Source organism: Conger conger, chromosome 9 (genome assembly GCF_963514075.1).
Source record: "Conger conger chromosome 9, fConCon1.1, whole genome shotgun sequence".
NCBI lineage: Eukaryota > Metazoa > Chordata > Actinopteri > Anguilliformes > Congridae > Conger > Conger conger.
Genome location: NC_083768.1, coordinates 15,739,767 through 15,764,537, shown reverse-complemented (window position 1 = coordinate 15,764,537; position 24,771 = coordinate 15,739,767). Strand labels below are relative to the sequence as shown.

At 41.1% G+C, this 24,771-nt stretch overlaps 1 protein-coding gene and 1 long non-coding RNA gene across 2 annotated transcripts; both read left to right on the top strand.

The window, feature by feature from the left end:
- Positions 1-2,147: 2,147 nt before the first annotated feature.
- On the top strand, positions 2,148-17,345 carry LOC133136228 (uncharacterized). Its single transcript, XR_009709489.1, has 4 exons — positions 2,148-2,283; positions 16,199-16,257; positions 17,071-17,088; positions 17,256-17,345. It is a non-coding gene; the product is annotated as an uncharacterized LOC133136228 (long non-coding RNA).
- A 32-nt stretch (positions 17,346-17,377) lies between these two features.
- LOC133137568 (uncharacterized) lies at positions 17,378-24,558 on the top strand. The gene is made up of 6 exons (XM_061255900.1): positions 17,378-17,534; positions 18,249-18,545; positions 19,470-19,757; positions 19,976-20,154; positions 23,866-23,958; positions 24,139-24,558. The coding sequence occupies exons 1-6, from the start codon at positions 17,378-17,380 to the stop codon at positions 24,556-24,558; spliced, it is 1,434 nt and encodes a 477-aa protein (XP_061111884.1).
- Positions 24,559-24,771: the final 213 nt, after the last annotated feature.

The following is a 24,771-nucleotide window of genomic DNA, read 5'->3' as shown; positions in this document are numbered from 1 at the left end:
AACCACTTAGATAAAAATGAGACAACAAAAAACACAGAACCTAACACTAGCAGTGTCCCAAGAAATACATTTGAGCTAAGAAATGACTGGCTGTAAATGTACATTACTGGTAATATTATTGGTAATATTGGTAATTTTCAATTTTCCTTTATAAACTGTCATGTGCCATTCAGTTTAGTCACAATTGACATAAGAGATGGGTAAACAGCAAGCTTGCTGATTCCCATGATCTGTCAGCAGAGTGGTAACCACACCTATACAACCGATATCTGCATTTTTAATTCACCATCTGCATGACTTGCCTTACATATTGCTTCTCCCTCTCTCAACCATTCTCTCAGTTGTCTGACTCATTTATAGTGCAAAGTGCCTTTCACAGGATCTACAAATGATGTGCCATTCACTGTCTCCACATATAGTAACAGTGTTAGTCTGTATGATGTGTTTTTCCAGCAAATTCTAAATATGACACTGTCTCTGTACATTTCTCTGTTCCTCAAAGGTGTGTTTGTGTGTGTGTGAGAAGGGGGGAGGGAACTCCTCAACTGCGAGGAACAGGTACCTGTACTGTACTGATATGTGGAGAGCGGTGTTGAAACAATACCGTCTTATTTTCACATGCACCATTTGACATACAATCTACTAATATTACTGTAAGCAGTTCAGGTTAAATACCTTGCTCAAGGGTAGCCTACAACAGCAGTGTCTGATGTTATTTTGGCTATAAATGGATATGTTGCAATTAACAAAGTCACATTGTTTCACTGTGGCAACATGTGCATTGTGTCGATTGATTTAAGAGCAATTGATTATAGGCATCATGTACAGAACCAAACATGTACAGAACCAAACACATACCTTGCCTCAGTCCTGTACATTTAAGACCAAGACACACATTTAAACATGATTAAATGCTGACATAGACTGACTGTCTATTTCATGATATGTTCCAGTACACTACTTTTAGTCTACAACTGTACATCAGGGATTCCCAAAATGTGTGACCTCAGCCAATGCTTGGTCATTTTAGGGGAACACAAAACAGCTCCATGAAACACTCAGCTGTATGTGTTGGTAAAATGTGAGCCATATTCGTCAGCCTTAAGTCAATAAATTATGTAAAGGCAGAGTCTGTCGTTTCACAGGGCCAGGCTTTTACTTGCATAACTCCAACCACATCTCTCCTCATATTCCCAAGACAAAGATTAAGAAATAATGATAATTTTGGTTGAGGTAGGTTGAACTGTCCTCTTGACATGCTACCATCCAAACAAAGGTTTACATGATATTATGTTAAATTCATTCGCTAGGCACTGCTAACAAATGTGGAATAATTTTAAACCAGCCCATTTAAAGTGAGTTATTATAGCTAGCAAGATAGTTAGCAGCTCCTACCAAAGCAATCATAAATAGCAATGGAAAACACTGCCATTAGGCCTACTGATTGTGTAACGATTGAGAATAAAGACGTGAAATCGAGAAATATCAAAACGTAGTTCCCACAGCATTGTTTAGCATTTCATTTAATTTGCGAATTCTTCCGATTTACGGAACAAGAAAAATTCTTATTGTGGTAATTAATTAACTGCCTCTCAGGCGGGTAATTGACTCGCCCTCGTTGAAGGGCTCCTGCAAAAAACAAACCACTCTCCTCCAACTGATCAAAAGCAAGGGCAAATGAAAAAGAGACGTTACAGTATTGGTATAACCTAGATAAATGTATCGACATAATGCAGTAACTATTTATTCGTACTTATAGTTTACTGTTCTATATACAATTCCATAGGCTTTTTAACACAACAACGCAAAATACAGCCTAACGAATGCATTCTGGTGCGTGATGTTGCCCGCATATTACCGCACATTAAATGTGTCTTGCAATGTATTTTACTATTGCTCGGCAAAGTAATTACATTATATATGCACATGCTATTTCCTTTTCTTTATTTTTCTTTATTTACGCAGATCCAAATACAATGTGGAATGAAAAACATTATCTATTTGACAACCTGATAATATGCCACTTTAAAATGAACTCAGCTGAGCACAGACTGAAGAGCCGGATATCACCGATGTATCCCGAGCGCATCCGATGCGATTCACTTCAAGGCGACTACTGAGCAACCCAGTACAGATTCTCTCGATATCTAATCCCAGTTAATATTTTCCCAACGCTGTATTGGGCGAAGTAAAGGCCGATAAACTAGGAGGAAAAATACGTAACCAATGTTTTAAAATCCTGTATTTAGCCAACCATTTCGGATAGAATCTCGTTGATTTAAGGTAATTACAACCCATTACCTATTGTTTGCATGTAATGGTTTCGATTTTGATTAAAATGGGGGAGTGATGGGTTAAATTCTGCAGTTTTTGCTCTGGTCGTCAGATAATTTAGCGTATTGCATTGGGGTTTGATATCCTAGGTGATTGGTTATTATGTATTTAGGTCATGTTAGGGCGTGTTACCTTTGTTAAACGTGTCAAAAAACGAATATACCTCATTAAATAGTCTATAGGTTTCAAATATATAACAGTATTGGAATAGGAAAATGCCCTATATGTTTTCCGTGTACTACTAAAATCTGAATTCATACGGAAACATTCAACGAACAGAACACAAGACTAATGCAATGCAACACTAAATCCTATTTTATTATAATACTCATAAGAACACGCGTTAGTTTCTGTTAATGCATCAGCTTACTATTTAAATATCGGCTAGTCGCATTTTTCAAATTATCATATTTTTCGTATTTTCTTATTTTTGCGGAAATGAATATGGCCTATACTAAAATATGTATGTGTTTGTGTGTCTATGTTGCTCGTAGATTCGTTTGTTGCGCTCTTTGGTGATGTAGAGCAATATATCGATTTATACTTGCATGTGGTCATTACTTTGAGCCTAAATAGATTTTGGAGAGGAATGGTTTGAGAAATTGGCTCAATCAATGAATGGATAAAATTATTATATCATGTTATTGAGCTTCATGTCTTGAGTGTTTAGATCAACCTTGTGTGGTTTGTTTATACATTTACTGTGTTCCCTCCCTATTTCTCCTTGGGTTAGCCTTGTGCAATGGTTATGTAATAATGACTATGAGAAAAAAAGAAAGGTGGCCATGCCGGCCACTGAAGGACTGGGTAAAAGCATTGAGGCTTTGCACTTTATGCGTCCACTGAGAATGGTCTGTCTGTGTGTGTGTGTGTGTGTGTGTGTGTGTGCATACATGCACATGTGCTTTTGTGTATGTCATTTGAGTTTTCTCATAGGACTGAATAGAAATGTTCACCCCAATGAAGCTGGCATGTAAACTGTACATTTGTTTACAGGGACATTCCACTCACCTCTTTAAAATAGTAAAGGATCAATTGTTTTCTTGTAGTTGTGCTGTCTGGGCCCATGGAACAGCTAATTGGGCCCTGAGAATGGAAGGGCTGTGGATATGGATTAAGGCATTGAAGGTGCTGAACACATGGGGCCTGAGCTATTTAATTCTTTTTTATAGTAGTGTTGATCTTGTTTATGAGCCAATGGCTGATTTTTTCATGGCAGCTGGAAATAACAGCAAAGTAATACATTGTGGCAACTACAGCTGACAGCAAGTGTAGCCTACGTTTATCTACCATAAAGCAAAGACTCATTTTCAACAATATACTGTACAGATAAGGCCTAAGACAAAATCCACATGCTGGCAATACATGAACAATAACATAAGTAATTCAGGTCAGTGTTTCCCAAACTTTCTGTTGGGGATTCTTTACTTTCTTAAAACCCACAATATGTCTTACATTGCTATGCATGTCATGCAAAATGAATGTCCCTTATGCACACTTATGCATTGTTCCATATGGCAAATGGTTCATGCAGCAAAACAAAAAAAAACAAAAAAACTAATCCATATCAGAATAGCTGAAAATCACAATTAAAGTTTTAGAGTGGCCTAGTCAAAGACTTAGAGATGATGTGGCAGGACACAGGACCTGACACAAGCAGTTCACAGTCAAAAACCTACCAGGCAGTTTTATAAAGACTGATATCAAATTATAGGAAGTGTTTGGTTGCAGTTATTGCTGCTAAAAGTGGTGCAACCGATTATCAAGTTGAAGGGGACAATGACTTTTTCACATAGGTGTTTACCTTTTCTCATTAAATAAACGCAATAATAATAAAAAAATTGTTTTGTGTTTGTAAAACCCCACGCTAACCCAATGACGAATTTTAGTGAGGGCCGAAGGGGGTTTTGTGTGCTTGTCCTTCTGGCGTTGCTGGGAGAACATTAGTAGGGTTAATTATTATCCTCCGTACAAGAACAGAGCACAATTACGTTTAAGAATATACTGGGTCCGTTGCCACAGGTCGGATATGGATTGACCTGCCCCATATCCCGCTTACGGCTGGCCTGAAACGGATCAGTACAATTCTTAATATTCTCCGTTCTCAAACGGGGCCATATTGTAGGCTTAGTGGTTACTATAGTTTTACTTGTTTATCTGACTCCATTTAAGATGAGAATTTAGAAATTTGGGTTTGAAACTTACGCAAACCTTGGGAGTGATTACACTCGAATCGTACCTGCGCCACCATTACTCAATATATGCTCCCGGGATTAGCATTATTGCTGAAATCTCAGTTCAGTGGAGAACTCAGAGGCTGAGGGTCCAGTCAACACAATACATGCAAACCTGCCATGATACTTGCGAGCCCAGGTCGGCATAGCATTAACTGGGCTCCTTAGAGCTAATTTGACAGGAACCAGCGCCGTAACGCCCAGGGGTTCCCTTCGCGTCAAATTACAAGAGCCGTGCGTCACCGATCCTTTAATGGGCAGAAACTTGCTGGCCTCACAGCTTAGAACTACCACAAATGTACCAAGCCGCCGATCGGTCGGTCTTTAGCCCCCATTTTCCCCCTGAGTATTTAGCCCTGGTTATGGGTATGCACTTTGTTGTACGTCGCTCTGGATAAGAGCGTCTGCCAAATGCCAATAATGTAATGTAATGTTGTAATTTAGACAGAAAAGGTACAAGATGAATTAGAGTCATGGAGATCACGCAAGTTACAAACAAAATAGTTTATTCGCAGACAGGTAGGCAGTTAGTGTGGAATATCACAGTCAATTACAAATACACAAATTAAGAATAGAGATAGAGTAAATCATTGTACCTAGCCTGCGTTGGCTACACACAAACAAAGAGTATAGCATATGCCGTGTATGGGAAGCCGATTACGATCTTCCGTTGCTACACATATATAGAACGTGCTGTGCGGGAAGCCGGTTACGGTCTTCCCCTGCTACTCATACATACATACATACATACATACATACATACATACCCAGGACATGTTGTGTGGGAAGTCGAATACGATCTTCCTGATACTTACATATACATACAATATGCTGTGTGGGAAGTCGAATACGATCTTCCCAGATTGGTCTGTCTCCCTTGCTTTTATGCCAAATCATACGTTTGAAACCAGGCGGCAGTGCCATAAATCAACCTGGAGGGATGGTCAAATCTGGAATTTAGACCCCCACCCTTGGGGGTTGTTAAGTAGGGAAAATGAGATGATTAACAGGAGAGGACGTGTAGGTTTTCCCTTGAGTTACTGAAACTATGGTTTATTAAACTCCATTTGGTATGAAATGTATCTCATCCGATTCCTTGATTTTACCAGATCACATCCATACCAAGCAGATTACCCTTATGTTTTATTATGTTGCAGTTATCATGAAACTTCCCTCCTGATTTTACATGCAATTCCTGTTACCATTACATCAGACTTAATGCAATAATACAAGGATCACATGGACAATGTTTTCAAGGTTTTACCGGGTCTATTTACTATCTTAATAGCAGTTTTGAATATTTAATCTAGGAGAGCAGTCACCGGTGTAATGACAGCAGTGCCCAAATGAGGGCACCGTGGCATTGTCCGGAGTCTTCCCCCTTGGAGGTGCCCTGGTAGTCGGTCACGATTCCCATGACTTATTGACCCCTCAACTAAAACATCTTCCCCTTATCTCCTTCGGCCTGACACTCCCCAAAGCTAGTTTAAACAACATTGACCAGAAACCCCAGCTCTCAGGCCCCTCACAAATGGCAGCCCTTCCTGACCTTAAACACCGACCGCTGACCGCTACAGGCTGCCCCATCATATCTATGAATGCTGTAGTTGGGAGTTTTCATGATAACTGCATTATGCTGTAAATATGTATTTGTGTCTCTCATGGTAATATACCTTTTGGATAAACCTGATTTGGGTGAATGAAAGGAAAAGAGACAAAACCCCCAGATTGCTTGGTTTCTTCTCCTTATCTCTGAAATCCAGGCCTTAGTTCTTGACCCTAAAAGTGAGTCACCCATCTGTAATTTACCGCCAGCCCCCACCAGGCAGTGGTCAGGGGGCTAAAACACATGGCTTCTCCAGAGACAGCTTTTGCCCAGTTTCCCCTTGGCTCCTGAATGGTTATGATATCAAAGGTAGACTGTTACAAAAACTAGACCATTACACCAGTCGCACTGAACCAATCAGAATAACACCAAACATTACTATATTCTGACCTGGGATTATTATGAAACATCTTTATGCCATCTCCAGTATTCCTGTACTCAAACCCTGTAGGAATGTGAAAGAAGGGGGCTCCAGGAATCCTTCTCTAGCTCTCTCCCACAGGCATGTGTGCCAAAAGGTGGGGGCTAACAATGCACGCTCCGGGAGGGGGAAGTCAGCAAGCTGACCAGCGCATGAGACCAAATGTTACTTATGACTGGCTTACATGTTTACTCGGGTTCCCTTTGTCTAACATTACATTTAGTCAAAAACATGAAACCATTCACTGTCACAAATATGCAATATTAAAGTAAGGAATAGGGAAAATACTTTTTTCACAACACTGCATTTATGCAGTCTGAGAAACAATATTATATCCGGCATTAGCTCCCATATGTTACATGCAGAGTTTCAGCTTATACCATCAGGGAGGCAGTAGAGAGACCCACAGTACAGACACATAAGTGTCAACCACTCTTTTCCAGAATACATTCAAATGTGGAATGCGAGGTCCAATAGTGTGATTTAATTGACGGTAAGGAGTATAATCAGGGAGACGTTTAGGTTCTTGTAATACCTGTAGTGTATTTGTGTGGACGTGTCTGTCTTTTCTGTTTGTAACATTGTGAAACTACCGTTTTAAGATGCAATCCAGTTCACAATATTCACAAAGTTACCAGGAAGGGATACTAGGCTCATGTGTCTACGCAGAAATTAAAGTTGTTCCAAGAGGAAATTGCATGCAGGTGAGTGTACGGACAGGATATTTTTGATCTATGCATTTATGATTTTGTGTGCATATACATACACGTAACTTTTTACTGTATAAGTTTTAGAAATGAGGCCCCTTGTCACCAAAGTTTGTGGAAAATGAGTTCAAAAACAAAAGCAAACAACCCTGAGCTAAATCTGTACTGTATTAAAATACATTTAAGGGAAAATTTGGAATAAGTAACCAAATGTTCCCAAAATCCCTAACTAATGAAGATATTGGCATACAGTACATGGAGGCCCAATTGGGCCAGGTTTGCAGGCCCAGGCCTGAACTAGCCAACTAGGGCTCTATTCGTTTGTATGAAACTTTTTTTTGTGTGTGTGCCAACAATTATTTGCGCTGCTGCCTGTCTTCGCCATGTCTCTCTTGAAAAAGAGAGGAATGTCTCAATGGGACATTCCTGGTTAAATAGACGTTAATAAATCGATGATCAAGTATATTTCTCATCATCTTATTTGTCTTGTTTTATTTGCATACATGAATTGGATATGCAAGATGTTGATGCTGGACATACTGCACTTATAGTAAGACAAATGTTCGGAAAAGCTGAGGATTTCCGATTAATATGTCCCACTCCTGATGACTTTTTGTCCTGATTCCAACTACAAAGATCTGTCATTGCTACCAACCTTTTTGCCGAAAGTCAATGGCTGAACAAATAGCTCTAGGACTTTTCAACTGAAAAACAATACAGCTGTTTGAAAAATATCTGACAGGAAGTTACTTTTCACTGAATATACCAGCGCACACAGAAATGTGTACAAAGTAATGTCACTCTCTTCACAAATGAGAGTCTTTAGGCTGCTGTCCAATCTGCTCAAGCACTTATACTCACCCCTTTGGGATATCGTTTGACAAGCTAGAAGCTGTTTGTTCACTCACAATGAATGGATGTACACAGAATGAGCCCCATCATCCTCCATTTTGCACAAGGGAATGGGTCTACAAAGCTGCGCATTTCGGACAGGGAAAACACAAAGAAGCCTTTGTATTACCTAATTTCATTGAGCTTATTTCCCTCCTGAGAAAAACTTTCAAACTGTTGTGCTGTGAACGTGATAAACTAGCTCGCAATCAATAAACAACAAATAATATTTTAATATAGCTATAATATTACATAAAATGTGTCTTTATGGCTGTAACCACTAGACAATGCAGCTTAAACCTACAATAGACAACTTTCTCAACAGACACCAAGATCAGTACCTAATGGAGTGATGGTTTTGCTAAATTCACCTATATTGTTTGAGTCAGTTTATTACAGTTTGTAGCAGTTTATTACAATCACTTTGGCTAATCTTTTTGAAACAGTCTTAACATTCTCTAAACTGTAAGTTCAATTTTCACAACTGTTTTATTGCACATCACAATTGCATCTCTACAAAATATGGTATTAATTCATGACAAAACATAGTTATTGTGTCAGTAAATTGATCAATGCCACAAAAATTAAGTTTTTTTTTTCATTGTGTGAGCTGGGTCATCGGGTCAACATGTTTTGATGTTTTTTTTTACTATGGCAGAAATTCTTATCTACAAATTTCAGTTTTGTTCTACTTTTTTGTTGACACTGAGTACTTACGGTACTATACAAGAATGTCAGTTTTGTCTAACTGAATGCTATTGTGTATCACTTGTGTTTAACAGTAGGTAACAGTAGGTAAAAGATTACTGGGAAAAGTCAATACTGTAGTACATAGAAAAAAGATATGCACAATTGTATGTATACAGTACATTTATTTTGGTAGCAATGTGTTACATGTAAACAGAAAGTTCACATTTGAATGTCAATCTTTACATATTTCTTACATGTGAAGTCATTTTGCAATCGAAAAAGAAAAAAGAAACCCTGCAACAATTTAAAAAATCTGCGGCAGAAGTTCCCATCTTCTTGATGGACACCCTGTCACTCTTGACCCTGTCATTGATAGGTATCCCAGTGTTCCTCCCTTTATGTGTTTCTGTGGAAAATACCCTGCTGTAAAATACAGCTATGCCAGCTTGACCAGCTTGAAAATTGAGCTGGTCAAGCTGGTCATAACCTGGTCTTGCTAGATATGAGCTGGCCAACCAGCATGGCCAATTGAGTCATAATGCTTTTCTAACTGGGTATAAGCTGGTCGATCATCTTGTGCTGGTAGCTTGTCACCCAGCTACCAACTGTTTCAAAACATAGTTTGAGCTGGTCAAACCATGTCAAGCAGGGAGCTGGTCTGAACTGGTCAACCTACCAGCTGTTTAAAAACCTGGCTTGAGCTGTTTTTTTCCAGCAGGATACGGTATCCTTCTGGGTGGCAGTATATGCACTAAGGTAGGATTTCTCGATTAGTCCCCTGTACAGGTCATGCTACGGCTGTGGCCAGCCACCTGTGGCCAGTAATGCAGTAGCATTACTACTCCCTCTTTCATCTCTTTCATATGGCATGCTCCATATGTTTGGTAGCCCTGGTGTAAAATCCAGCTATAACCCGCTTGAAATTACCTGCTACCAGCTGTTTCAAAACATAGCTAGAGCTGGTTATGTTGAGTATGGTGCTGGTGTGAACTAGTCAGACAGCTGTCAGCTGTTTCAAAACCTAGTTTCAGCAGGGAAGAGCTCTGTCCATATCTTGGAACAGCTAGCTATCTAGTCTCGGCTGGTCATTTCAAGCTGGTCATTGCTGCATTTTACAGCAGGGCACACACGCCATCCTGTACTCTCATGGAATAAAGCAGAAAGCTAAGAGATGTGCTTCCAGTTGAGTTCCCACACTGTATAAACTACAGGTGTATACTACCACATATAATGCAGCTGCTATAATATGTTATCCACTATTTTCCCTCCATCACATACTTAGCTTATCTCAGAACACTAATTAATGTGCTGTAATTGGAAATCAGATTGGCATTTGTGCAATCCATGCCACTGTTTGATTGAGTGCTCGCTACTTTTTATACTCATGCAAGCTAGAGAGCGGTGTGAATACGACTTGTTTGGTGCGCTAGAATAAGTGTACAACCTAATTACACACACCTCATTGTGAGCAATGTGATTTTCCCATGCCCTCAGTGTTAAGTCGGGGGGAACAGAGGAACCAAAAGCAGACAGGGGTGCAGAAAAATGGCAGGTTTAATCGCACAAGGATAATGAAAAACCCGGTCAGTCCAAAATGGCAAAGGCACCAAAGTAGATCCAAAAGAAGAGTCCAAAAAGCAGGCAGGGGTCAAACACAAGAAAAACAGAAAACCAAAAACCAACTGGACAGAATTCCGCAAGGGCAAGGGAATAAGGAGGCTAGAACGAAGGGATTCAAGGGCTACGATAGAATAACAATAATTAACAATGATAAACTAACAGACAGCGCTCAGGAACATAACACTTAGTGGATGTACATGTATGAATTGCTTGTGAGTAGACAACTTACCAATTCCTCTGCCTGGCCAGATGTGTATTGCTCCTGATAATACAGCCTGGCCTGGCAACTCTCGAATGGCCGCATAAATGGTCTGAAGTTCAGGACATCACCATAAAACATAATTTTGCCTTTAAAAGAAGTTGGAGTGACATGGCTCAGGCAGTAAGAGCATTCGTCTGGCAGTCAGAGGGTTGCCGGTTCGATCCCCTGCCTGGGCTGTGTCGAAGTGTCCCTGAGCAAGACACCTAACCCCTAAATGCTCCTTACGAACTGACCGGTACCTCGCCGTTGGTGTGTGAGTGTGTGTATGAATGGGTGAATGAGAAGCATCAATTGTACAGCGCTTTGGATAAAGGCGCTATATAAATGCCAACCATTTACCATTTATCGCCGCTTCTTACCTGAAGATCAGACTCTGGTTGATTGCTGGATGTTGTTATTGTGTGCAGAGTAAATGTTATGGTTCTCTGAATGGGCTTTGATTGTCCTGGCTCCTGCTGCAAAACCCTTTGAGGTGGTGTTTTGGGAACTGCACCAAGGTTTGCAAATTCAGGAGGAGATGGTTCTGGATCCAAAGACTCATTACACTTGACTTGATGGCAAAAAAAAAGCATTCATGCCATCTCCATGGGCTTGTGATCGAATCATTATTTGGGATTGTGAACCGGACTCAAAACTTTCCAGGACTTTTAATTAGCCATTTGTTGCTGCCAAGTCAGTTTCCAGTCCCATCCCTTCCATTTCAGTCTGTAATTGGGTCTTTTCCAAGTCTAGAGCATGATTGTCCTTTAGAGCTACTTCACGGGCTAATAAGGCTGCTCGATGGACAGGCCTCGTGATGAGTGACCAATTCATTTTGATAGTCCCATAATGGTCACAGTTTGCCATAACGGTTCAGCCTTCTGCCTCCCCTCCTCTACTCACACTGACACTCAATCTAATCTCTCGGGTTCAGGGGACTCTGTGGCACCTTTCAGCTGTGGGCGTGGCCTCTTGAGAGCCGCAGGTAGAACAGCTTCGGCCCCAAAGAGGATCTGCTTAGGACATAACAGAGTGCTAGAGTTCACTCTACTGAAGTTCTTGCAGTCTTTTCTTGATATGGACCTGGCCACTTTCACAGTGAAAATATACTTGCCTGCCATCTCGGCGTGCCATGACGAGGGTGTAGAGGGACCATCGGGGGTCCCCACCTGATCTCTAAGTTTACGAAAGGAATGAGACATGTGCGTCCAGCAAAATCTCGTTTTTTTTTACTTAATATGGTTGTGTATATCGCTGTACATGTCTTTATTCTTGTCATAGTTGGTGTTCTCATCGGTAAATTCCCTAAGTTATTTGAATCGTTGCTTCAAATTTCTTTGCTGGCCCGGACACTAGCTGTGACATATATATGTGCTGTGGTCTTAGCATTTGGCAAACAAAATGGTTATTTCCGCTGGAAAGTGGCATCGGAATTCAGTGGACCCAGTGCCGTTTAATAGAGAAATGAGTCTGGATGAAAACATCAAAATTTAATATCATGTTAAATTATAGACTGATAGAGACGGTTATGTGAAAAGGCCATTCATTTCTCCCATTGAGAAATTGTGCTTTGATCCGGAAATCCATACATGGACAACGGGTTTGCTTTGGGTTACGTCAGATTTCCAAGGCCCATTACGTCCACAGAGAGAACGGGTGAGCACCATGCTCTCTGAGCCCTGAATGTTTCTGGCTTGGCCTGAATGATACCCTACACCCAAACCTTGCCTTCCGGCCAAAGGTTCTCTCTGAGAGATATGCAAAACAAACCTGGCTCTTATCCTCCTATTTGTGTGGGCAGCCGTTGACCCAAAAGCCTAAGCATAAGCAAACAAAAAGCTGCTCAGTGTTATGTACGGTCCAGGGAACCCAGACGCAGACCACAGGATAATCCAAAAGAGTAGTTTTAATGTCAGTAGTCACAAGCCAAGAGATCCAAAACACAGCCAAAAACGAAAAGCAAAAGAATAGTCGAAAAAACAAGCGAGAGGTCAAAATCCAGAAAATCACAGGGCGAAGGTACAGCAGGGCAAAAGCAAAGTCGAAGTCAAGGCAAAGGGGTGTCTTTCAAGACTCTCTATAACAAGGCTTACAAACAATCGGCACTTATCAAGATCAACGTTCTGACAACGAAGCATACTGAGACTGAGGTTTAAATACAAGAGGGAAGGTGACAATCTAGGCAGGGCAGAGGAAAAGGTGGGCTAAACAAATGGACAACAGGTGGGGAAACACAATAGGGTAATAACATAATAACGGGAGGGAGACGAAAACGCGGACTGGATGCACGAAACAAAACATGCAAAACATACGGCTCCGGATTAGGGACATTTGCATAGTTAGAAGACGTAGTGATAGTTAGAGACAGGTGCGAACACTTCGCTGAAACTAAACGAGTAATCAGGGATAGCATAGGGAGGCGGAGTTATAGAACAGTGCAGAAATACTAAGAGATAGCGTTAGTGAGTTAGTTTCGTGAATATTTCTAAACTACCCAATAAAAGTGATTGTTAGTTAGTTAGTACAGTAAATGTATTAATCGGATTAGTACTGTACGAAACCTAGATTAGTAGTAGTTAGTAAGAATCGTGCTTTACAACATTTAACTATCAAGAAAAAGCAGGAAGTAAGAATCGCGAGTTTTAGAAAAAATGTTGAACCCCGAAAAACTACCGTAACCACCCGAATAGTGGGGCGCGCAGACAGGGGAGTGACTAGACTGATAACCATTCAGACGTAGACATAACAGGGGAGGACAATAGAGAACTGTAATGGGAAAACATAAACCAGGTACTATGGGAAATGAATCATAAACAAGAATAAACATGAAAACATACAGAACAAATACAGAAACATTACACTCAGTCTTGTGGATTGCCTGTGCCCTGGTGACATAAGTGCTAATTGCCCTGACTGTGGGTTAGGGTTTGCTCAACTGGTTTATGCCTAGATCACAAATTGATCTGGTATTGTGATACCATAGTGGAGTGATCTAATATAGTGACACATAATCAAGGTCACTATTGTAACCACAGTTATATGAACTAATTGGATCACTCCAATCTTTTCTGTTGACCTAAGGTGCCTCGAAAACACGAGGAAGTAGTATTGCTGTCTTGGCTATTTAAGAAGGCTGGCGGTAATGCTGCCTGTTTACCAGACTACAGTATTACTACCCTGCCACATGAAAGGATGCCATAGCTGAGTGATCCAATTAGTTCCAATTTTCCCATAGTAATCTTTGTTATCGTTTTCATTTCAAGAAAAAAGCAGGAAATCCTTTGCAACCACGGGGGCCCTGATCAGTCTTCAATGAGCTGATTGTTGGAGATACCATGCAGTGTATTTATGTTTGGTCATTGTGGAAATGATTGTGGATACAGGACAGCAAAGGGACAGTTACCACATTAATTTCCAATTCTTTTCCACTTTTATGTGGTACATCATAAACAATCATCTGCAGTTTATATTAATGCCCTATGAGTCAAGTAGAACAGTTATGTTTTTCCGTTTTGGAACGATATGATACAGTGCTGTGAAAAAGTATTTGCCTCCTTGATTTCCTTGATTATTGCCCCACTATTATTATTATTTATCACACTGAACATCTTCAGAACTTTAGACAATATCTAATATTAGCCAAAGGGAACCTGAGTAAACATGAAAAGGTAATTGCCCTCTTAAACTTAATAACTGGTTACACCACCTTCATCTGCAATAATTGCAACCAAACGCTTCTTCTGATTGTATTATATTTATTTAATATGTAGGAATATTCCATAAGGGGAGACATTTGTTTGCCATTGTTTATTCTATTCATAATAAAACGGGTGTGCAGTGTGCAGTTGTGACAATACTTTGTGCAATTAATCATGCAGGAATGGTATTTTCCAAAACAAATCCTCTCTTGAAGTTTCTTCCTCTGAATGAAAACCCCAAATCCAACATCTGGCCACAATTCTTGTGATGATCTAAATATTGCATGCCTTAATAAAAAAGATGTTTGATATTTAGTTTGATACTTATACTTATAAGTACACTTATTGTCTGTCTTGTGATATACTCTGGATTAGCTAATAAATATTATTACCATAATGAAATGCTGTCGCAATCACAATCATTCCTTATATTTCTTGGTATTGTTCTGGTGAAAAAAATCGAATTCCCAAACCTTTATTTTCATTACAGTTTGGCAAAACACATGTACAATAATGACTCCCTTTGCTGCACTTGTTTTCTCTGACTGTGTAGCTTTGTAGCGTTGCAAAATAAACAATGGTATCCCCCACTGAAACCCACCAAATTTTACCTCAGTTTTATAAACCAGCAATGTTTGAGAGTGGTGTGCTGGTGGGTTTCTGGAGAATTTGTGTTTGCATAATGACAAGAACGCCCGAGAACAATTTTGTATCTTAAGCTGTGCACTGATACAATGCAATTCATACCACAGGCATTTATTTTGTTATATTTAATATTAAATTTTAATTCTGCATAAATGTGCAAGCAATTAAATGAATAAGGAACATTGTCTGAACATTATTTCTGAGTTGCTTAAGCTAATTCGTTTCTTGCAAAAATCTCTGGCATCTTTAGTCAAATGCCAGCAGCAATAGACTGTGGCTTAAAACAAGCAGCATCATAAATAGTGCTGATTCCCGAGGGATATTGTCAGAGGAACTGCAGTGTGCCCCAGGCAGAACAGAGCAGGGCAGGGACGTGCTTATCCAGGCCAGGGCTGTTGCTCCATAAGTGCATTCTAGCAGCCTGCCAATTACCCCCAGGTGAGGAGTACTCCGGGCTGAGAGATGTGGCCACTCATTGGTCCTCACGAGGTCTCCTGCGTTCCCTGTGGCCGGCCGTGTCACTGGGACGTGGGCGAGAGTTTCACCTCGGCTAAAGGGCTTCCTGTGGAGGTGCAGGTGGCATAGTGTGGACAGGAGAGACTAGCGCAACATACGAGTTCAGAAAGGAAGAAATCCCAATTGGAATTCTATTAACTGCCTATTAACATCATTATAATGGTAGTGTTAATTATTTCATTGTATTTATTTATTTGTCATTGTAGTTTTTTCAACTTTTTCAGGATGATAGTGATTCATGAAATAGCTGCTATTGCAGCTTGCAAAGATTTCATTATGATGACATCAGCCAGAAACAACCTAAATTGAGTTCGAACACACACAGAACCACAGTCATGCTCATGGGCTAATTTTGATTGTTTAGTTGTTTGGAACACCAAAAGGCTTTTCATTTTTTATTTGTTTGGCATACACCCCTTTACAGAACAACTAACATGGTTTACATTTCCCTTCAGTATACCACCCATTTCTACAGCTAGATGCTTACTGAAGCCAGGTTGGTACATTGCTTGATGATACAATGGCATCTGAAATGATTAATGTGGCTCTGGTGTTTCCACCATTTCGTAAGCCACGTCTGATTTTGTTCTTTCAGAGACCTGGTCAAAATGGAAATGACTGGTGTGGTTATATTCAGTGTTCTGTTCTTCCTGGGTAAGTACCAGAAATGCCCTACTGCATGATTAAAAATAAGCTGCCATGTGGTGGGAGATATACCTCGTGTTAACGGCGTATTTTAATAGCACATGATGTATAATCCCTCTTTTCCACATTCATGATTCATGAATATATTACAGATGGTGACTGTTGTTATTCTCAGAAATGATCAGCAGGGGGAGATAAAGGTTGATCTTGTGTCAGTCTTCAGGCACGTCCATATCAGGGTGTGACTGCGTTGCAAGCTATCTTTTCTATTCTTTTATCTGTATCTATACAGAACTGCAATTCTATATGTTTGCCACTGTTCTATTTTTGACATTGAGAATGTGAGCCAACACATAATTTACCAGTATCTGAACTATTGATTTTGTGTTATGTTCAGAAGCTGTGGACTCAAATGTTTTAAGGCCTTAATATATATGAAAAATATATATACTCTATAGTCTCAGAAGTCAGAAGTCCTCATTTTGTATGTGAAAATGAAAAATGAACTAAAGGTCCAAGTTAAAAATGATCTGGGTTAAATACATTTGTTTTGGACTCAAATACTTTTCTGTGCTCGATCGATCTTGCCTGGTGCAGTTGAGCCAACCAAGAGGACTAGAAGGCAGGGTTTGCTCTTTTTGAGAGTATTTGATACAATCCAATACACCATACAAGCTCAGTAAAGCATTGAAAAGTATTTGAATCCAAAACAATTGCATATTTGACCCAGACCTGAAGTCAGTTCACAATAAACTTAAACCAAAAAATCCTCTGAAGAAAAGGTTTTCTTAAAATAAGCTTTTTCATCTCTTTCTTTCACAGTGTCTGCGAAATTGGAAGGTGAGCATCTCAGCTTGTCATCATCCTGACTATGAGCCGTGGCTGATGTTACACATACAAGAATAGCTGCACTGTAAAGTTAGCACTGATTACAGTGTGTTCACATGGGCATATTACTACTTTCTGTGTCAAAACTCTCAGTTCCTGTTTCTCACTCTCACTGCCAGTGAAAGAAGAACCCTACACCGCTTTTTTCGGAGAGGACGTGCACCTCTCTGTTCCTTCTCTGAAGACCACAGAGGTGATTTTCAAGCCCAGCGCAGGTCCAGTGGGTTCTGAGAACGTTCTGATGAGGGATGGGGTGCTGCTGGGCTCTCGGGCCAAGCTGAACCCCCAAAACAGTCACCTGATCCTGGAGGATGTGGGCGAGGAAGACGAGGGCATGTATGTGATCAAACACTCGGACGTGCCGGAGGATGTCAGGCACATCCTCCTCATTGTCAAAGGTACTGGGAGCTCCTCCTCATCTTCCCCATCATAAGAATCATCCTCATCATCACCCATCCCCCCAATTTAATATTCTGTCTCATCCCATGATTAAGTTGGAATGCCAATGAAAAATAACATAATAATAAGCACATGAAAAGAACAAGAGACAAGACACGAAAGTGGGATAAGTAAAAAGGATTGTGTCCTTTATGTCTTTGTTGTACGTCGCTCTGGATAAGAGTGTCTGCCAAATGCCAATAATGTAATGTAATGTAATGTATGTTTCTTGGAACTTGCATTTTATCTGGAGGTTACAATAGGGAGGTAAAGGAAGGATACATCTTCTTACGGTAGACTGCTCCCTATTAAATAGAGCGGCGAAAGTTAAATATAAGCTAAATGCCTAGCATTGAAGTCTGGGTTCAAAATATGTTTTTCATGGTTTAAATACATACATAGCTATATACTGAATGTGATGGGGTTTCAGTTTGTAAATGAATTGTTTAAAATTAATTTTGTGTTTGGAGAAGAATTTAATGCTTCATTTGCTTAAATTAAGTTGTTGTTGTTGCCGTCTATGATTAAATCCGCTTGCATAGCAGTTAGCTGTATACCAGAAATGCCAATCAGTTTACCTCCCTATACACTGTTGGGTTGCATGTTGCAAATGGATGTGCAGTTGCAGCTTCAGCTTCGAATGAGTCTGACCATGCCCCTGTTGACTCTTACAGATTGCACCATAGAGCATAATCTTAAATATGGCGATACGTATCAGATCTCCCTGAGTAATATTCTGGGCCCAATCACCCTGGAGTTCCGGCCCAGTGCGCTACATCTCAACCAGACCTCGGACACCATGGAGCTGCTCCTGAACCAGTCCCGCACCCCCGGGGAGGAGCACAAGGCCCGTCTGACCGTGTCAGAGAAGAAGGTCAGCCTGCACACTGTGACAGGCTCAGACGAGGGCAGTTACACCATCCTGGACTCTGATGGTAAAGTGAGGAAGAGGACATGCCTTAACGTGAAAGGTGAGATGGCATGAGACCTCAAGGTAAAAAGCATGTTTCTTTCCCCTCCCCGTGAAAAAAACCGGGCTTTCTACCAGCTTATCCAGGGAGATTCAACCAGCATATTTCCTCTCCTGGGCAGGGACTGCCAGACTTTCAGAAGACTTGAGATGTCTGGTAAAAAAATAAAAGCAGCAATAAATCGATGCATTTGTGAGTATGCGTGTTTATGTTGCGGGATTGTGCAGGCAGGCTACAGAGTGGGCTGAAACCCACTTGTTAGGCTAGCACTAGCATCATTTTATGTTTAGCTGAAGTTAGCTAACTAAATACAAACACAAGTAACTTCAGTTAAATAGCTAGCTAAATGGCCTGTGTGGAAAGTGACTATTAAAGCTGATGTTTTATGAATCATATCAGACCGGGGTTTCTTAGCTCATTGCTATCACAACACACGGAGCAAGAAATCCTGCATAGTACGCCTTTAAAGCTAATTTCCTGGCCATGCTGAAAGACAGTGCTCACTAGCGCCACTGCGGTTGGCTCAAGTATAAGTCATTTAGACCCGTTTTCAATATAAAGTCAAATGTACAAATGTAGCTGCAATCAGTGCTTTTTCTTCATCCCCATGCATTGATTTTCTATAAGTTGTTGTGTTATTAGGACAATAGAGTAATACTTTGTGGACAAATCAGGGATGATGTCACTTGATCTTATGCGCTTAGTGCCCTACTGTGCAGTCTTTGGCCCCAAATTGTACAACACAGCAGTGGTCAACTTCAAAACGCTTTTCACAAACCCATGGATAGTCAGTGGGTGATGTAAGAAGCATGTAAGTCCATATTTTTTGTACAATCTATGCTCCAATCAAACCACTAACCCCCCCCCAACTCTTCCCTTTCTCTTCTCCAAATTTCTCTCTCTCTTTCATTCTCTGGCCCTCAGAGCACCAGAACTTTGTCCAGTTACCGTACGGCAGCACTCTGAAGATCAACCTGATTGTGGCCCGCTCTAGAGTTCGAGTGCACTACAAGCAGAAGTCCAGTGGCAAGACGTGGCTCATTATTGACCGAGGGGAGCTGGTGGCTCCGATGGATGCCGGACTGGATAAGAGGCTCTCACTAGACAGGTCCATGTGTATCCTGGAGCGCGTGCGGTTCAGCGATTCGGGGGTCTTCATGGTGACCGACCTGGAGGGCTTCCTCATCTCCAACACCGAACTGGAGGTGGAAGGTGAGAGGGAGGCTCTATCAACGGAAGACGACCATTTTTCTTGCCTTCGTCTTTTAACCTTTTCTCTGTTACTTCTCTTCCCATCTTTCCTTCCCTTTCCCTCACTCTGTCTTTCTTGCCCTGGCTTTCTCTTTCTCCTTCCCTTCCATTCTCCATTCTCCCCTTTTCTCCCTCATTGTTTCCATCTCACTCCCTCCCCCTGCCTTTCCCTGTTCCAGCCTACAAGCTGCCCCCTCTTTACGTGGCGATAATCTCGCTCCTGTCGCTGCTTGTGTTCCTCCTGTGCCTGTGCCTGCTGTCCTGCCTGGTGAAGGTGCACCGTCGAACTCTGCGGGCTAGGGCCATAGCGCGCATTGCCCAGGAGGCTGGCAAGGGGGACGGTGAAAACTTCCGTCAGGTAACACCCCAATTTCCTCGTTTTACAGCCCTAGAAATCTGACGACTGGCTGATTGGCAGTCATTAGAAGGAACGTGATGTGCATAGTTAGCAGTGTAAAAGTCTGGCGCAGCAGTGCGAGACATCCGCAGCACTGCTTCCTTCAGAAGAATTTTGGCCACACCTCGGAAATTCTTAATCCCCAGGTCAGTTTTGTATCTGTGGAAGACCTGGGCATGGAAACCGCACCTCAAGGTGTTATTCTGACAGTGTTCATTTACAGGTTGCTCCAGTAAATATTATTTTTCATTCTCTTTCATTCTTTGTTTCATTTTCTGATCGAGAACGAAAACATTTCACATTTAATTTATTTGACAAGCCCTTTAATAATGCTTGACTGCTTGCCAAAAATGCACTCTTCTTATTAGCTGTTCTATCTGGTTGTTTGAAAGCCATATTAGTTTGCAATCAGCAAAAGCCATTGATAGTTGAAATACCATTAAACGTTTTTTGAGTATTTTTCTTTACCGAAATACATACATGAGAATAAGTATATAGCAAGTATTTTATAGATTTATAAAATATTAAGGGAGTTTCAAAGCTGCAGCTTCAGCTACGAAAACATATTTGGTCTGTCAGCAGTAACAGACACTCAGCATGTGGGATAACTCATAGCCACCTGAGCACCAATTGTGCTGTAATGTGGCGTAAGGACAAGAAATGATTTCCATTTCCTTCCATGTGTCAGATGCGACTTATTTTCCCAACAGTATGCGAATCCATTGAGCGAAGGACAGCTAATCTCTGGCATGGTTAGCAGATTTGAAAAAAAGACCATGAAACTCAAACCGACATTTTGAAGGATAGCATGCTGGCTTGGCTCAGGTGTAGCTGAATGGAATTAATGGAAACGAGGCGCACAAGTTTTTAGCGAATTTGAGTCCTCTTGCACTTCTTGTCTGTCACTCTCCCTGTGTTTGTTTCTTTCTCTCTTTTTCTCCCTCCCTTTTTGTCTGTCCTTGATTTGACCCAATAGACCCTTGTTGTTTTGACAAACTAAATTGTATTATTTGTATAATGCAATAGGCTACATTATGTTTATCAGGAATGTGCTGTGGCATCGCACTCCATCACTATGTTACAAATAATTATTGTACTTAAAAAGAACAGCTGCAATAGAAATGACACTCCAACCGTAACCGTCTTGTCCAGGTGGGTGTAGCACATGGGCTCAGGATGGGACACGTCTCCCATCCTCTGGAACGCCTAAACCATTCATCCTGTGTGAGACCCATTAATGACATCCAAGTATTCCATCCGCTTTTCCTGTGTAGCTGTGTAGTTATCGGCACACATGACCCCATTAATCATCATCAATGGTTTGGACTGAAAGCTATTCTCTGTCTGCGCAAAAAGATGGACTAATTAGAGTTGTTGTTAGACTGTGTATTTAATGTCTCACACAGCGGTTTGCTGGAGGAGGCTAGTTAACTGTTGACTTGCGTTACATTTATGCTTCTTGTCGGAGCATCAGAAGGAACATCTGCTTGGTGAGATACTGTGTTCCAGATTTATTCCATAGTTATAAGATTTTGTATTGGTGTTTGTGCTAGTGCACTAGGATTGCTCCTCCGTATACACATTGTGCAGGTCTAGCACCTGTTTGTGCTCCAATTGATGTTCTGTTTTATTTTTTCCTACGTTTGTTAAAAACGACAGTTATTTGTCTATAATAACTGCAGTCATATGAATATGACATACAAAGAAATATATTGGTATATATTTCCATGCAACGAAGATACTTTACACACATTTCTTTTTTTTCTTTTTTTTGTGTCTTAGCGCTTAACTGTGTGAAGCTTCTTTCTGTGTATTTGTGTGTTGATTTTGTATATCTGTGTGTTATGTGTGTAAAAATTAGGGCTGTAGCGATTACTGGGTTAAAGGAGTAACATGGAAGTTGGTCACTCTACTTTTTTATATGCAATTTGCACAAGAGGGCATTGAAGAAACGTGATGAAAGTATTAAATATGTCAGTTCTTTAGTTTTGGAGAAGTAAGCGTCCAATTTTCAACCGGTTGACAATGTTCTCCTCGTGGTGCGTCAGACGAGGATAACCACTCCCCTTATCTCACGCCACTGGCCTCCAGGCAAGACAATGCAAATATTTGACTAACGTTTTTAAGGACTATTCAACTAATTCTGGTTATATTCATTTAGCTAGCTAGTTTACTTTCATAAGGATGTTATATTTGCGCTTTTTATCTATCTAGCTAGCTAGCTAGATAGATAAAATGGTCTATCTAAATGTTCAAAAATGAACATTGGCTAAGTCAGCGTCCTTACCTTAGCTATCAATAGTTGACATACTAAGGTAGCTAACTTGGTAGCTATGGAACAAACAACAATGTGGAAAGTGGGGGCCAATCATAGCAAATTGTCCACGCCCAGACAGTTTGGGTTTTATAGTGGGAAATTTAGGCTTAGAAAAGTACGTTTTAAAATATATTGAAATTACAGAATAATTTAAAAAGTATGCGCATTTGTGTTGTTGTTGTTGTTGCCGAAAGACAACTGCCAAGTGTCACATTCAACCACCACGTTACTCCTTTAATCAATTAGATTGATTGGTGATTAATATTGTTTAATATTGTTTCAAACAGTTTCTACCATATTATTTTCCTGTGTTAATTATTTCAATTAAAGTGATAAAGGATAAAGAATAACGATGTGATCACTGATCATAAAAATAATAGATAAAAGTATGTTTTCAGGAGTGAAATCCGGAAATGAATTAAGCCTGCAGATGTGATGTAATGATTCTGCGGCACAGTTCTGTCTGATGGTTTGACCAAATGCAAAATAACTGCAAATCAATCAAGTAAATGGTGCAGATCCATTTTGTTTTACTATCCAAAGGGCAATTAATCTACAAAAATAATATATATATATATGTATATACAGTATATATCAGTCAGAAAACATAATCGACTGACAGCCCTACAAAGTGTGTGCACTTATTTGTCTTGTTTATTGTTCGTGTCTATATGTGTTCATGTTCATGTGTGTGACTTTGTGTCCCGGGCGCTATTTTCCAAGTGTGAATCATTGGTGTTTCAAAATGTTTATTTTCAAAGCGTGTGTAGGCTTCTTGGCTATTGTGGCATTGTGAGGCCTCAGTCTGTTCTCTTGAGATACTCTCTCAGATGCATTTAGGCTGCGGGCTTAAATATTGTCAGGCTTTTGCTTCGTTTGTTCGATAAACTCGTGGCCATCAAAGTGCCTGTTGATACAGGAGAGCCCCAGGAAGGCCCGGAGCGGGGCAATGCTCTCTGATGGGCTTCCTGTTCTGCTCAGTAGATATCAGGCCACCCCTAGTGTCAGTCTCTGTGAACCCATCGATCGCACTTAATCCCCTCAATCTGTGCTCCCAGAGAAAAATCACTCACCGTCCACGCCTGTCATCGCAGGTGGGCTCTTGAAGAATTTATTTCTTATGTGAAGCCTACTGGAATCATATTTTTCCCCACTGAGAGCCTATCACAATATTACAATACTTATTCTCTTCTTAGAACATACTTAATCTACATACATATGGTGCATATTTTGTGTCGGTTTATTTTATGTGGATGCTGCTGTATTTTATATAGTTGTATCTACTATGGATAGAGTAGGTGTTCACTGTCTGAAATGTGTTCTTGTACAGATATGCTTTTGCTTCTCCTTGGCAGGTGGTTCATGAGGCCTACACCAGATTCACAGAGGAATCCAGTATGAAGTCCCAGTGGGACAGCAAGGCTGACAACCCGGAAGTCGACATCAAGGTGGGTGGAGGTCCACCGGGAGGGATGAGCAGAGGGTGATTAGGGAGGAAGAGGGGCACCCTTCCTCACACTTACAGCTAAATGATCACTGAATAACCTAAGCCCTTATGTAAATCAGTGGTAAGTAAAAATAGAAAGAACATGCTTCTAAGATACAAAATGTGAAATTATTCCCTTTAGGGTCTGGAGGTGTCCAAAGGGGGCCGCTACCACACCCTGCACTCGGATAAAAACTTTGACATGAGCGACTCAGGGGTGGAGTTCACCATCTCTGGCTTACCGCTGGACAGCGACACTGACATGCCCCCGTCATATCTCTCCCACAAACTCCTGTTGGGCTCTGACCACCTCAACGGAACCGCCAGCCCAGATCCCGTCCTGAGCCCGAAGCAGACCCCTGAACCTCAGCCTAGCGACAGCCCTGCCCTTGAGCCCAGAGTGGGCTCCCCCCCGGAGGTGGGCCTGAGGCCCACGGCCACCCACGAAATCATGGCTCCACCTCCTGAAGCTGGTCCTGCCAATGAGGGGGACAAGGACTCCGCCCCACCTAGCGACGGTGTGGCCGGTCAGTGCGCCAGTGACGAAGAAACTGCCAAATGAAGGACCCAACCCCCCCACCCTTCTGATCCTTTAGAAACTCAGTCCACCCCGAACCCAAAACCTGGATAATCTTGCACCCCAGCAAATGAACCCCCGCAGCACACACGGCTAAATTCAGTTACTCTGTTAATACGGCAGGGACCAAATGCCTGATTTGCACCTTAACAGCTTCTAGTTCTTTGAGATCATGATGCATGACTGTCACTAACTACA